The sequence below is a fragment of the Poecilia mexicana genome, unplaced genomic scaffold (assembly GCF_051168715.1).
Source record: "Poecilia mexicana isolate PSO_F unplaced genomic scaffold, ASM5116871v1 scaffold_7, whole genome shotgun sequence".
Lineage (NCBI taxonomy): Eukaryota > Metazoa > Chordata > Actinopteri > Cyprinodontiformes > Poeciliidae > Poecilia > Poecilia mexicana.
This window is the reverse complement of record NW_028263376.1, coordinates 9,379,365-9,392,539: the sequence shown is the minus strand read 5'-3', so window position 1 is coordinate 9,392,539 and position 13,175 is coordinate 9,379,365. Positions and strand designations below refer to the sequence as shown.

The following is a 13,175-nucleotide window of genomic DNA, read 5'->3' as shown; positions in this document are numbered from 1 at the left end:
AAATGACACAGCAATGACCTGGTAGCATTACTTTAACCTCATGCTTTGCTGCGCTATGAAAATTCTCACCTTAGCATGCTGAATGCTTGAAGTAAATAACACAGAGGAGTGATAGAATGTGTAATTTTGAAAAGTTCAATTATTTCAGTAACTTAGTTAAAAAGTGAGACATGTTATATACAGACTGATGTTTTCAAGTCTTCATTTCTATCATTTGTGATGAATTTCCTCTTACAACTAATGAAAACATGGCATTTCAATTTAGAATATTATGTCAGCAATAGAAAAAAACATTAATAGAGAAATGCGGACGTGATGAAGAGTATACTTAATACCCGTTTAAAGGTTGCTTTATAATTATGTTTTATTTATATATATATATATATATATATATATATATATATATATATATATATATATATATATATATATAATTTTTTATTTTTTTTACTATTTTAGTTAATGAACTCTTTATTCTAAAATAAAACTTGAATCATTTCAGATGTAACACAGCTTTTGTTTTGCATGGATTAATTTACAGGTGTCACAAAAGGGCCCCAGAGCCAGACAGCTGACTCCGTAGACGTACAGGAATCCATCGAGTATCTGGATAAGTAAGTAATGTAAAACCCAGTGCAGGCCTGTAATAAGCTAATTAGTTAAAACTAATAAAAAAAACAAATGTTGGCGAGAGATAACGTTTGAAATCCATCCGATTGCCTAAAGCTCAGTTCCTTTAGCTGCTTATTTGTTTTATGTAAATTCTCATTTTCATGTCACTCATGTTGCACTACAACATGGTCTGATAGGATCTCTATCTGTTCTAGCATGTGCATTTTCTGTGGCAAAAAAGATGAATCGTTTACAGAAGATGGATTGGACCTTCACTACTGGAAACAGTGTCTGATGCTGCAGCGCTGCGACGAGTGTAAACAGGTACATTCATGGGTTGGTATTGTCTGACGCCCCATAGATTTGGGGGCTTGTTTTCTCTAGCCTTCCTCAAACTAAGCCGCTTGACAATCTGTTTTAGGACTTCTACAAAGAGCCATTGTGCATGTGTGTGTGTGTTTCGTTCACAGGTAGTTGAGATAGCCAGTCTAACAGAACACCTGCTGCGGGAATGTGAAAACAGGTCCAAGTTTAGCCAGTGTCCACGCTGCTCAGAGGCCGTGCCCACTGACGACCTCACTGGTCACGTTCAGGGCTCAAACTGTAACCGTAAGTTGTTTTCAGTATTTCACCTGGATGGGAAGTCAAAATAATGTTTTTGGGAATGTAAATTATTATTATTATTGTAACATGTTGTTTATTCTGTCTTTTTTTTATTTAATTTTTTTTTTTACCTTTGTTAAAATATATAGGTAAAATGACTTTAGGAGAGATCGAGGCCTTCCTCAAAGACCTTAAGGATGGGGTTATGAATGTTTTATCCATCACAATCTCTGTGACTTTTAGCATGTTAAACATTTATCACAAGTGCAATAATACACTTCTATACAAAAAATGTATAATTGATAATGTTCTATATTAATATCGCTCACACAGATACTGTGATGGCCATGTATTCACTGTAAAAAAAAATATCAGACGTCATCCCTGAAATCTGCTTGAGCTGTGCTACGAATTTGGATTTCCCCGTCTTAAATTCTTTAATAAATACTGATTCAACCATACCCACAACTTTCCACCATTTTCCCTTTCACACATCAACACTACTTAATCTTTGTTTATTTTTCTTAATGCTGATCTCACTTGGCATTGCACAAATCCCTTAATCTGGTTTGTCAGCTACTTGGTTTGCTATCATCGCTTTGTTACTCCAGTTCCCAGAGCATGAAGGTCACTCTTCACTTCCTTTCCAAATGTTTTTGATTTTAACTTCAGGCCAATCTGACCATATCGTGTACCGATGGTGTAAAAGAGGATCCCAACTCTCGCTGATGGCGATGTGTGCACAGAATTCATGTATCGATGGCTCTTTCAGACACGCCACTCTGCTTGGAATGTCTTGGCTGTAGCGAAGTCATTTTATGCGCTTTTTAAATTTGTCCTGAGGATAATTATGTATTAGCAGCTACAACTTTGCTGCAGAGTAGTTCTTCAAGTTATTGTCAGGTGAAATTATGTTTCAAAAGCCAATGTATGTTTATTACATACTGTCAACTTCAATGTGTTGCATAAATAACTAATGATGCTTGTTTGCTTTTGAGCTGAAGTCTGTCTGCTTTCTTTTTTCAACACAACTGGTTAAATTTCTGTTCAGAGTTGGGTTCGACTGTATTCCCAGACTTAAGAAAACGCCATTCAGTGGGTATTTTTCTTTTAAATTGTGGGCCATTAAACTTAAACATATTATGTTTTTTTTGTTCTCGCAATTGTTTCAGGTACAGTCTCCGCCTCCAACCACTGTCCTTTGTGTCACAACAACTTTCCACCTGGAGAGGAGGTGAGATTTTTTTTTTATTTATTTTTTAAGCAATTTAGTTATTTACCAGTGAACAACAATGGCTTGAGCGTTAATAAAATGGAATGGTTGTGTCAAATGGTAAGATGTTTGTTTTTTTTCCTTCGCATCAAAAAAGGGTGAGAAAAACTAGATGCACTACTTGGCATATAATAGTAGGCTTTAGGCAGCAACAGATGTTCAGGGTAACCACTGCTATTATCACACCTTTGTTACTAGAGGTGTTTTGTAATTCTCTCCTGGTAAAGAAAATACCATCACACACTTTACATTTCCATTGCTTTTAAGAATCAACTTATGACATGTGTGGTCTCTGCTGTTTACGACCTAATTTCCTCATGATTCTTTTGTAAAGTGAAATAGGTTTCACTGCGTGTCATCTGGCCATTTAGATAAAATTATTAAAACTTATGCCTTATTGTGCTTAAGGCTGCAGTTTTAAGAGACGCTCACCAACACTAATAGCAGCAAGGTGAAATGTCAGAAAAATGTCAGATTTTGGACTTTCTTGAATCCAATTTTGAAGTGCTTGTATAAATCTCCACAGTTTGTCGGGTTGTTGCTATTTACACTTTTATGCTTTACAGGCTGTTGTGTATTGAGTTAAAAAAAAAAGGCCCTTTGGTTCACACAGTAGTGGAAGTGATGTTTTGTTTTTGCACCTTTGGATAAATTTCTGTGGAAATGTGGAACATGTTTGGGCCTTCATTTTTAATCGTTGTGATCATCATGCTTCACTGCTTCTGGCATTTTATGGTAAGTTTGAATTACAAGATGGACTTCTGAAGTTGTATATGCAACAGCGCAACCAGGTTAGGAATAACCTGCAGTGCATCAATGTAAAATCTAGAGTATTTCTAAGATGCTGAATAAAGTTAGATTCAATTTGTCGCAAACAAATTTAAGATGAGCTATTTTTTTTTTTTTTTTTTTGCTTCTAGTCAAAAAAAAAAAATACAAAAAGGTAAAATAGAGAGAAAAGTAGAGCTGAAAATTCCTTTTGATAGCTCACCTCACACAACCTAAAAAGGGGTGCAGAACTTGACTCTCTTTGCCTTGTCTGCGAGTGTGAACCCAATGAAAGAGGGCACTGTTGGTAAGAGAGAGGGCAACCAGTCAGACTTTGACTGGGCCTACAGTCACCTGCGGTGGTCCGGGTCAAGAGGGTTCCTGGTGAGGGAATAAACTCACTGTGCCATTTTTGTCCCCGCTCCAGGCCTGGAAGACTCACCTCATGGGCAGAGAGGGCTGTAAGCAAAACTCACGCAGGACTGCGGTGTCCCAAAGAACCCAGCCAGCACAAGGTGAGGCATTCATCTGCCTCCTGCCTGCATGGTGTTTGGTGCGAGAGGTATAGAGTTCACACTTGGTAAAAGTTTAATAGTGCACCAAATACCATTTCCTCCCTCAACATTGAGAATTAACACGATAGCAAGATTAGCTAGTTATCCTTTCTGTTCAATGTTTTGTAGGAATTCTTCATTTTGTTGTTTTCATTGGCTCAGTGATTTATTTATTTATTTTTTCTTTTGGGGGGTCGGGATGGGGGTTTTGTTGGTACTTTTTCAACAAGTCTGATGCAGACAGACCATTAGTGTTTCCCACTAGAAAACCAAGAGACGCATGATTCGGATTGAAACTGGGGCTGTATATAAACCAGTATTTCATAAGTTTTATCTGTTTTGTCTTCTGTTATAATCCTACTGTTTCCATTGTTCAAGCTGCTCTAAAAAATGTGTATTTACAGATAATTTAATCCATTTCCATATGAAAAATGCATGTTGCAATGAGTGCTACTATGCCTCTTGCCAACACTAATAACAGCACTGTGACATAATGAAATGTCACAGAAACATGTCAGACTTTGTTGATCTCAGTTAAAAATCTCCACACTTTTTCTTTTCAGGTGCTGCTCTTTACACTCGTCCTTATGGTCTGTGGTGTATCAAGTTAAAAAAGGCCTGAAACCTTCTCATGTACATGAAGCCTTGTTGTTGTGGTTCACAGAGTATTTACTTTTTCTCTTCACATTACTGTCTTTTATAGAGATTCTGCGTGAAAGACCAATAAAGTGGTACATAATTGAACTAAAGACATTGTTACATGGTTTAACTTTTTTTACTCGAGAACAAGCTGACATTGTGCGTTTGAAATGTTCCGCTTACACTGTGGAACTTCGTTTCGCTCTGAAACGGATCCGTCTTTAATGTCAGCTTTGCACATCAGAGGCCAGAATTTCCATCCATTCGGACTGAGCTTCAGAATGATCTTCTCTTCAACTCTGACCAGCTTCCTTGTCCCTGAGGAAGAAAAGCATCCTCACAGCATGATGCCGCCACCACTATGTTTTGCTGTTGAGATGGTGTGTTCAAGTGTTTTGCATGCAGGCCACTTTCTTAAGCATGTTTATTCTGTTCTTTATGTAGTTTTCACAGCTTAACTGGACTTCTGTTGACTTTCTTCTTTCCATTCTTACACAAAGGCATGACTAATAGCTGTCCTGTAAATAGGTTCTGCCACCTGAGTTTTCCGGGACTCTTCTCTGCTTCTCTTATGGCAGTGCATCTCAATTCCAGTCCTCAGGCCCCCCCTCCTCTGCATGTTTTAGATGTGCCTCTATTCCAGAACAGCTAATTCAGATGACTGCATTTTCTCTTCTGCAGCCATCCAGTACTGCAAAAGCCTGTTAATCACCCACAGATTCAATCCGGGTGTGTGGCAGAAGGGAAATACCTAAAACATGCAGGGCAGGGAGGCCTGAGGACTGGAATTGAGAAGCACTGTCTTATGACAACTGCTATTTGGAGCTTTAGGGGGAAAATGGCAACGCAACACTGAGTTTGTTCTGACAATGAGGTGCAGACGTTTTTGTGCTTGTTGTGTATACAAATCTTCTCATGTTATGTTTTGTACTCTGGGGCCACCCTTCTGTGACGACCTCACCTACATAGGTATTCAATTGTAATGGAAAACAGTCCGAAACGCAGAGTTGAGCCGAACTGTGTAGGTCAGGGGTGTCATACTCCAGTCCTCAAGGGCCACTGTCCTGCCGTTTTTAGATGTGCCGCAGGTAGAAAACGTTGGAGTCAAATGGCTTAATTGCCTCCTTCTTGTGTAGACTCCTGTTAATGACCTAATTATTCTGTTTGGGTGTGGTGCAGCAGAGGCGCATCTAAACGTTGCAGGACAGCGGCCCTGGAGGACTGGAGTTTGACACCTCTGGTGTAGGTACTAGTGGAAAGACACATAATTGCCTCTGTGGTGTTTTCTTTGGTCGTCATGGTGTTATAGGTTTACCAAGATTTTGCTAAGAAACCTTTGAATGCTTCACAGAACAAGAGCATTTCTGTTAAAATTACAACAGCACGTTAGCAGGCCCTACAAATCTGGTGACACTGTCATTTAGTTGCAATTGAGTTTATTTAATTGAAAACGATGTATCCATTTTCCGTCCCTACCAAATTACACTCCACTAAGTGTTGACCTATCAAATAAAATCTAATAAATGCGTTACTATCCGTGGCTGTAACCCAACAAAGGGTAATTGAGTCATGCCATCATGATCTATTCACGGACGCTTCCTGTTTATAGTCGCGTCATCAGGCATGCAGGCTGCGTTCTTTGGAGTCAGCGTTGGTGAATTTCCCTTTTTACTGTAAATTTAAGGATGACATTTGTGGGTGTGTTCATTTTTCCAGGTAGGGCTGGTGGGGGAACAAAGCAGTCGTTGTCGGTCAGAGCCGGAGCCGGAACCAGAACCGGGCCCGTGGGCAGAGGCAGCCGGATCCCATTCCTGACACCCATGGCGAGGAGAAACGCTGCAGGAAAGCGCTGAAGCTGGTCGGTCACAAACTCCATCGTCCAAAGATGGTACATAATCAGAAGAAGCAACTCCCTCCCTGCCCTCTCATTTGGGAGTTATTGACAAAGGGCGTGCACTCAAGTAGGCGGACACAAAACTGCAATTCATCATTAAGGTGATCTAGTTCAGCCCGTTGGGTTTGAAACAAAAGCTTATTTTGTGTCAGAATATCAGCTGCCTCACTGTCCTGTCCGCAGGTTAAACCTCTACCAGTAAACACCTGTGAGGCCAGTAAATGTGAGCGCATACACTGTGTGCTTGTAAAGTGATACGCCCCTTCAAGGCTTCTCGTCTCTCGCAGTCTTATTTCTGTCAATGCTGTTTAAAGCCTTTTATATGTTGCTTAAAGTGAAATCTTACCATTCCTTACTGTGGAACTATCAGTAATTTTAATCGTAAAGATTATATTGGAAAAATGAAGCCATGTTGAGGGTATGCCTATTTATATTCCCAGCTGCTGGGTAAAATTCAAAAGCTATGTGATGCAGCATTTCCAGTTATGCAGCCAGCTGCATCTTTTCAGTCCAACTTCTCTGCTCAGTCACTGCCCACGTTTTGCACAATGCAGGCACTCTGCTGGAAGCAAAGTTTCACCAAGCTGACACAACACTGAATACATCAGTCTGACATCACCAGGGACATGTCACGTCTGCTTACTGAAATGCTCTGTGCGGAAACGTCTAGATGCCCGTTACGGCAGAACGAGCCGTTCATTTCTCTCTCCTTTATGTAAAAAAAATTGAACTGCATTATGGAGAAAATTTGTTTTGATGCTGTGTATCGCATCAAGATAAAACCATAAATTTACTTTTTTTTTTTTCTTTTTCTCACTACTCATCAGCAAGCCAGATAAAAACTCTTTTCTGTTTTAGGTCAATAAAATTACTTGACCTAAAACAAATAATCTTGTTTTAGGTCAAAACCTAAAAATCTTAGGTCAAGATTTTGACCTAATCTTGTTTTTTTTTGTCTGGTTACATAGCAGAAAAATGAGAGGATTTTTTTTTATTTATTATTATTTTCTTCATATTTAAAAGCTTACATACGTGGAGATTGTCATGCCTTTAAACAATTTTGGAAAGCCCAGGTGACAATAATATCATGTTTGCTTCTAGTTGAAGGCACAGCAGTGTATGTATTTTGACAAAACAATAGAAATGTCGCTACTTTCCTTGTGTGACATCATGGAAACAATCTAAAGGAGCCAGCCAAGATATCAGGATTGTGGATCAAAATCCAGACGTCTGAAAGCGTCACATTCATCTGTTGTAAGCATTATTCAGAAGTATAAGCAACAAGGGAAGGTCCAATCACCATACAGATCTAGAAGGACATGGCTCCCATGTGCCCAGATATTAACGTGTTTTGGTAAACATGCATATCGACAATCAAACCCAAAGCAAAAGACCTTTGCAAAGATGCTTGCTGAACCTGCTGAGAGATTCTTTGTCCAGAGAGAAATGACACCCGTACCAACACAGGCCGAAAGGTCACATACAAAGCAGATTAATTTCCTCCAAAATCACCATAAACAACCAGATTACAGTTTGAAAATGGACTCCGAGAAAATAACGTTAGTCTCTGGAAACATCTTTGCTGCTCAGATCAAAATACAGTTGAAGCTTTTGGCTGTAGTGAAGATTCTAGGAAAAAAAGGGGGAAGCTCACGTTTCTGAGAACACTGTCCCAAATATGAAGCACTTCACCAAATAAATGGCATCATGAGAAATATAGAAGCGGTATTTTATTCGATCAACCAGGAAGTTCATGACTTTCCACAAAAGGGCCAACTGTTACAACTGTGGGGGAGAGTTGAAAAGGTGTGTGTGTGTGTGTGTGAGCAAAGCGACCTGCAAACCTTTAAACCAGCTCCAACACAAGAATATGTGAAATCTCCAGAGCCTTGTTGGAAGGAGACAAAATATTTCAACTAAGTCTTGGAGACTAGAAGAGAATTTTCAAAAGACTAAAGAAATTAATGTAAATGTCAGATTTTAAGAAAAGTAAAATAAAAATATTATTTAAAAGTTCAATTGGCAACAACATTAATTGAACCAGCATATCTGAAGCTTACAGAGCCACTGCATCCTAGTCTGAGCTTTTGAAAATTGTTCCACAGGTTTATTTATGTTGACTTATGAATTTAAAGGAAACAAAGATCTCTCATTTAGCAAGATTAAATGTATTTAACTAATACAAATAGTATTGCAAATTTTGACTGAAACTCAAGTCTGATTAAATGTCAGACAGTGAGGGGGAAAAAAAAAAAGTTGTATTGTTTTCATGCTGCCTATGTAAATGCCTATGTTTGAACTTCCGCTGAATGCCATCGTCTGCACAAATCTAAACCTGTTTGTAAGTGTGTTAAAACAAGCAGAAGTAACAAGCTGCTGGCTGAAGTCTCTATGGCAACAGCGCTGATGGTCCTTTCTTCCTAAAGCCATTGCAGATCTGCCCAAGTTTTACTGCGGCCATCAGTGAGCCGTCTGCCCTCACATTCCCTGACATTGTCTTTCTTGCACTGTACACAGGGAATGAAGTAACGCCTTGCCAAAGGAATTTTGTTACCAGTTATTTTCCTGAAATTTCCAAATGACAATCTTGCAAATAAATGAATGTTCCCAACTAAATCTTAGCTGTAGAGAATATTACATTTAAAAATAATGAAACAAAGGGAGATTATTGCACCATGTAGAGTCGCACTACAAAGGTTAACAAGAGTATTTATTCAGTTATTATTTTAGCGTGCAAATGTCTTGACAGCGCTAACTGAAACGCGTCAGAGAAAATGACAGAAGTGGTTGGAAACTTTTGATGTAATCTTGAGCTCTGGCTTTTCTCACTTCGTGAAGCTGTTCATGCAATGTCAAAGATGGTTAACGACGGAGCTACCCCTGATCAGCAGCTGTTTTATAAGATGCAGCATATTTAGTTTCTAACACCGCATGCTTTTGTGTGGACTTTAATATGCTGTGACTTTATAACGGTTTTTTATGGCGCTTTCTGTGCACTGTAGTCAGTAATTCTTCTGACATGTTTGCATAATAGCTATTTTTCTACGGAAATGTGTTTGTGTGTATGAAATAAAGCTGAATGACAATGACTTTTGTAAATAAAGTTGAAACAACCACATTTCTCTGAGAATGTTCCAGCCAAAAATAGTTGCTGGCCGGTCGTTGGCTGCGCCGAAATAAAGGTGAAAACAACCTTACTGTCTGTAGAGCGCCAGAATCTAATGAGTTTTGTCAAATTACAGCTGGGAGGCTCTCCAGACGTCGCTGTTAATCAAATGATGACACCAGACATGCTACATTTTACAAAGTGACTTCGGGATTCCCGATTTTATTTTCACAGAGAACAAGAGCTATTAACATTAGTTCCTGTTTCTTTGGTCTTGGGACCTACTTTCTCTTAATCAAAAACAAAGGAGTTACATCAACCATAAACCATATTGACTGACTTCCACATATTTTTCTCTTTTTTTTATTTTATTTTTTTATTTTTTACATTTTTACAATACATTGTAAAATAATCAAATAACTACTGTTCTTTACTCTAAACCTATAAAGTTCCCTTTGCAGCTAAAATTAGGCATGAGCAAGGCAGCGGTATGATTTTCAACAGTTATGGACCGTAGATGTTTAACATATACTAACATTTTTAATCACAGTGTCCTGATGGTGTAATTTCTTTAAATAAGCGTGTTCTCCAGCTGAATGGAATGCAGACTAACAAAGCAGTGCCCTTCCCACACTTGTTGCTGCGACAGATGTTGCTGCAACACCTGTTGCAGCAACAAAGGTGTTAGCTGGAAGGTGTTAGCTGTCAGTTAGCTGAAGGAAACTTGTAAAGGAAAAAAAAAGATATATATGGTGGGTTTTTTTATTATTTTTTATTTGCCACATCAGTGTTTCAATTTAGGTTTATTTTTTGTGTCGGTATGATTCTATAGTAGTTTTACTCAAGGCCGTCTTATCATTGGAATCTAGTGCCAGCCCATGCCTAGTTTATAAAATCCTGAAATTGGAGAATAAAATCTCAGGAACTACCTGAACAGAGGAGTGATGGAAAGAGTCACGTTTTAACCTGCAAATTTAAAACGCTATTCTCCCAAAGTCCGTGATGAAGTGTTGTGTCTCACATTAGGACTTCAGGATTGTAGATGGCACAAACTGAATTTGAAAATGTTCACCTCTTATTAGTTGGAGCTATAGTGGTTTTACAAGTTACAAATCAACCAAAAGAGGTCCACTTAGGGTCCACGGTGTTCAGCCAGGTTGCAGACAGTTTTATCTGACACGCAGAGAACACCGACTGCGTTTCTCTCCATCGAATCCGCTGAAGATCGAATACAGTCGGAATAATAACGAAAACCTCCGGACGATTTAATGAATGTATTGATCAAGTTTATTTCATGCTGGGGGGGTCCTTCATATAAAGCTCCGTTGCGCGCAAACCAGATCCTTGTTGTGCACTGCGCTCCACATCCTGAGCAGCTCCTGCGCGCTCAGTTTGTGCACCACGATGAGGCTCTTGTAAAAGCACGGCTCTCTGTTCATGGAGCTCACCTTTTGTCTGGTGATGCCGAAGGTCCTGAAGCCTGAGTGCAACTCCGGAGACACGTTCAGCCTCTTCAGACACATCCCTAAAAACACGTCGTCGATGGGGTACAGCTCCACGTCCTCCGACGCCGTGAAGAGCCTCCTGGCCAGCTGGGAGGACATCACGAATCCGCCACCCCCTACGTAGGGCGGGTACGGCTGGTCGTAGAGCTCTTTGGGTATGTAGTATTTGCTCTGGCGGTTCCGGATGGGGATCGCCTTGGAGATTGTGTCCCCCACAAACAAGTCGGAGTCTTTGCGCTCCTCCACTTTGAAGCCGATGAACTCCAGCAGGTTGTGCGTGTTCACAAATACGTCGTCGTCTCCTTTGAATATGAACTGCACCCCGGGACAGTAGATGTTGAACCATTTGAGGAAATTCACCTCCTTTAAGGTCAGGTTGAAGAAGGTGTCCATAAAGTCCCACTGCAGGATGTCTTTGTAGATCCGATCCTCGTACTCGATCAGTTTCTGGAGGTTCTTTGTGTCTTTACCTGTTGTCGGGGTTCCGAGTAGAAATAAAGTTTTGATCTTCTTTCCGTTAATTGTGCGCTCCTTGCCCCAGGTTTTACGCACAGCTTCCCGCCGGTCGTGCTGCTCGATAACGGACTTGATCACCATGATGAGGTGCACCTCTCCGTCCGCGCATTTCTCTGGGTGGTTGATGAGCATGGGGAAGTACCTACAGTGTCTGTGCAGAACAAACTGGTGAAACCTCGGGTCCAGACGCCGGAACCAACCCTGACTCTTCACCAATTCGTCCTCGCTGCAGTTCAGAACTTGTACTTCCCAGCTGGTCGGGGTCCCGTTGGACACCCGCTGCGAGTCCACTCTCTTGCTTTGCGCCGCGGCATTTAGTCTCCAGAAATTGGACTGTACCGGTGCCTGTATTGAAGGAAAACAGTCCGAACCGCACCAGTCCGCTTTCTGTGCGCCTTTCAAGCCCTCTGCGTCTTTTTCCGACAGTTTCAGCTTGAGAATCATCAGAGCAGACGCGAAAACCAGGGAGAGACTCAACAAGGACTTCACCAAACCTGCCCGCTTTCTCCGAAAGAAGTGATCCATATCTGTCACCGTGGCGCCACGGGACCCTCAGATGCCGCGCGTTTGGTCTTCATACTGTTTCACAGCCGTGCGTCCTCGTGGAAGCGTCCACAGCCTTCCATCCTCACGCGCACTTACGGGAGAGTGAAGTCGTCCCTCTGTGAGCCACTTCAGCCCACGTGGACGATTGTCACACATCACTGTTTATTGTGGCTGGGGGAAAAAAAGAGACTCATGGCTCGCAGTCGCTCTCGTGTCGCTTTAAGTCTCCTCGCAGACTGGAGACCTGTTGCAGGACCGCCTCACCCAAATATCCCCCACCCCCCGGGGATTTGCCCTGAAGCAGGGCAGAGCTCTTAATCATCATCAGGTGCCTGATGCATCATATTTGTGCGTAGAGAAACTGTTTCATCAAATTGTAAAAGACATGCACAGCATCCTAAATATACTGTAGCTTACACTTCTGCTCATCAGTGAAGTGATGATGTGCTTTAAAGAATATATTTATGCATTCTGACCAGTTCGGGTTCCGGAAGTTGAGATTCTGCATAAATACAGACTGGATCACCTCGCAGCAGTCTGTGTGATCAAGTTGAGATTATTGATCTATAGATCTCTTTGATCTGCTGCAGGGCTGACTTTTTTTTTTCTCCTCCAGCTGAACGCCTGGAGTCATTGTCGCGCAATACAATCAATCCGCGACTAATCGGATGACCTCCTGACTGCACAGAGGGATAAGAATCCATTCCTTTCAGGTTCTGTGAATAGTAAAGGGTATGCATTTCTTTAAGGGACGAAACGAAACTTATTTTTTAGAATTGTTTAAGTATTTTACTGGAAAAAAGTAAAAGACACGAGATCAACAGGTTAATATTATTTTTTAGCTTGTAAATAGTATGAAGCGTTTTGCGGTCCCCTGGACTAATTGATAAAGCGCTATACAAGCGCATGCCACTTACCATTCATTATGTAACGGGTGGTCCCACCCGTTACAATTATAAGGGTTATTTTCCTTCTTTCTTGCAAATAGTTTTTATCTTTGTTTTGCTGTAGTTTTTAACTGTAAAATTAAACTATGTGTCGTCTGGGTTTTTTTTAATGTGCTTTCAATGCACCATTTGTCATTTTTTCTAGATTTGTTATTGAGAGAAGTATCTGTGAGATTTTGTGGCGCGGTGATTGGTGCTTTATATGTTGTATT

General features: G+C 40.5%; 2 protein-coding genes across 3 annotated transcripts in view; one reads left to right on the top strand and one right to left on the bottom strand.

Moving 5' to 3' along the window:
* LOC106905176 (centrosomal protein of 104 kDa) overlaps positions 1-9,461 on the top strand; it is a 33,815-nt gene extending 24,354 nt beyond the window's left edge. Inside the window, exons 17-22 of one of the 2 annotated variants that reach the window (XM_014969816.2) lie at positions 542-614; positions 828-936; positions 1,083-1,221; positions 2,388-2,449; positions 3,684-3,771; positions 6,166-9,461. In XM_014969816.2, the coding sequence (XP_014825302.2) occupies positions 542-614; positions 828-936; positions 1,083-1,221; positions 2,388-2,449; positions 3,684-3,771; positions 6,166-6,302 (608 nt within the window). In that variant the 3' untranslated portion in view covers positions 6,303-9,461. Of the gene's footprint in view, positions 1-541; positions 615-827; positions 937-1,082; positions 1,222-2,387; positions 2,450-3,683; positions 3,772-4,373; positions 4,562-6,165 lie in introns of those variants that run through there. The other variant, XM_088007010.1, reaches the window with a different exon arrangement.
* A 180-nt stretch (positions 9,462-9,641) lies between these two features.
* On the bottom strand, positions 9,642-12,618 carry b3gnt7l (UDP-GlcNAc:betaGal beta-1,3-N-acetylglucosaminyltransferase 7, like). Its single transcript, XM_088007011.1, has one exon. It carries the CDS (start codon positions 11,993-11,995, stop codon positions 10,760-10,762), a length of 1,236 nt encoding a protein of 411 aa, XP_087863137.1. The 5' UTR covers positions 11,996-12,618; the 3' UTR covers positions 9,642-10,759.
* Positions 12,619-13,175: the final 557 nt, after the last annotated feature.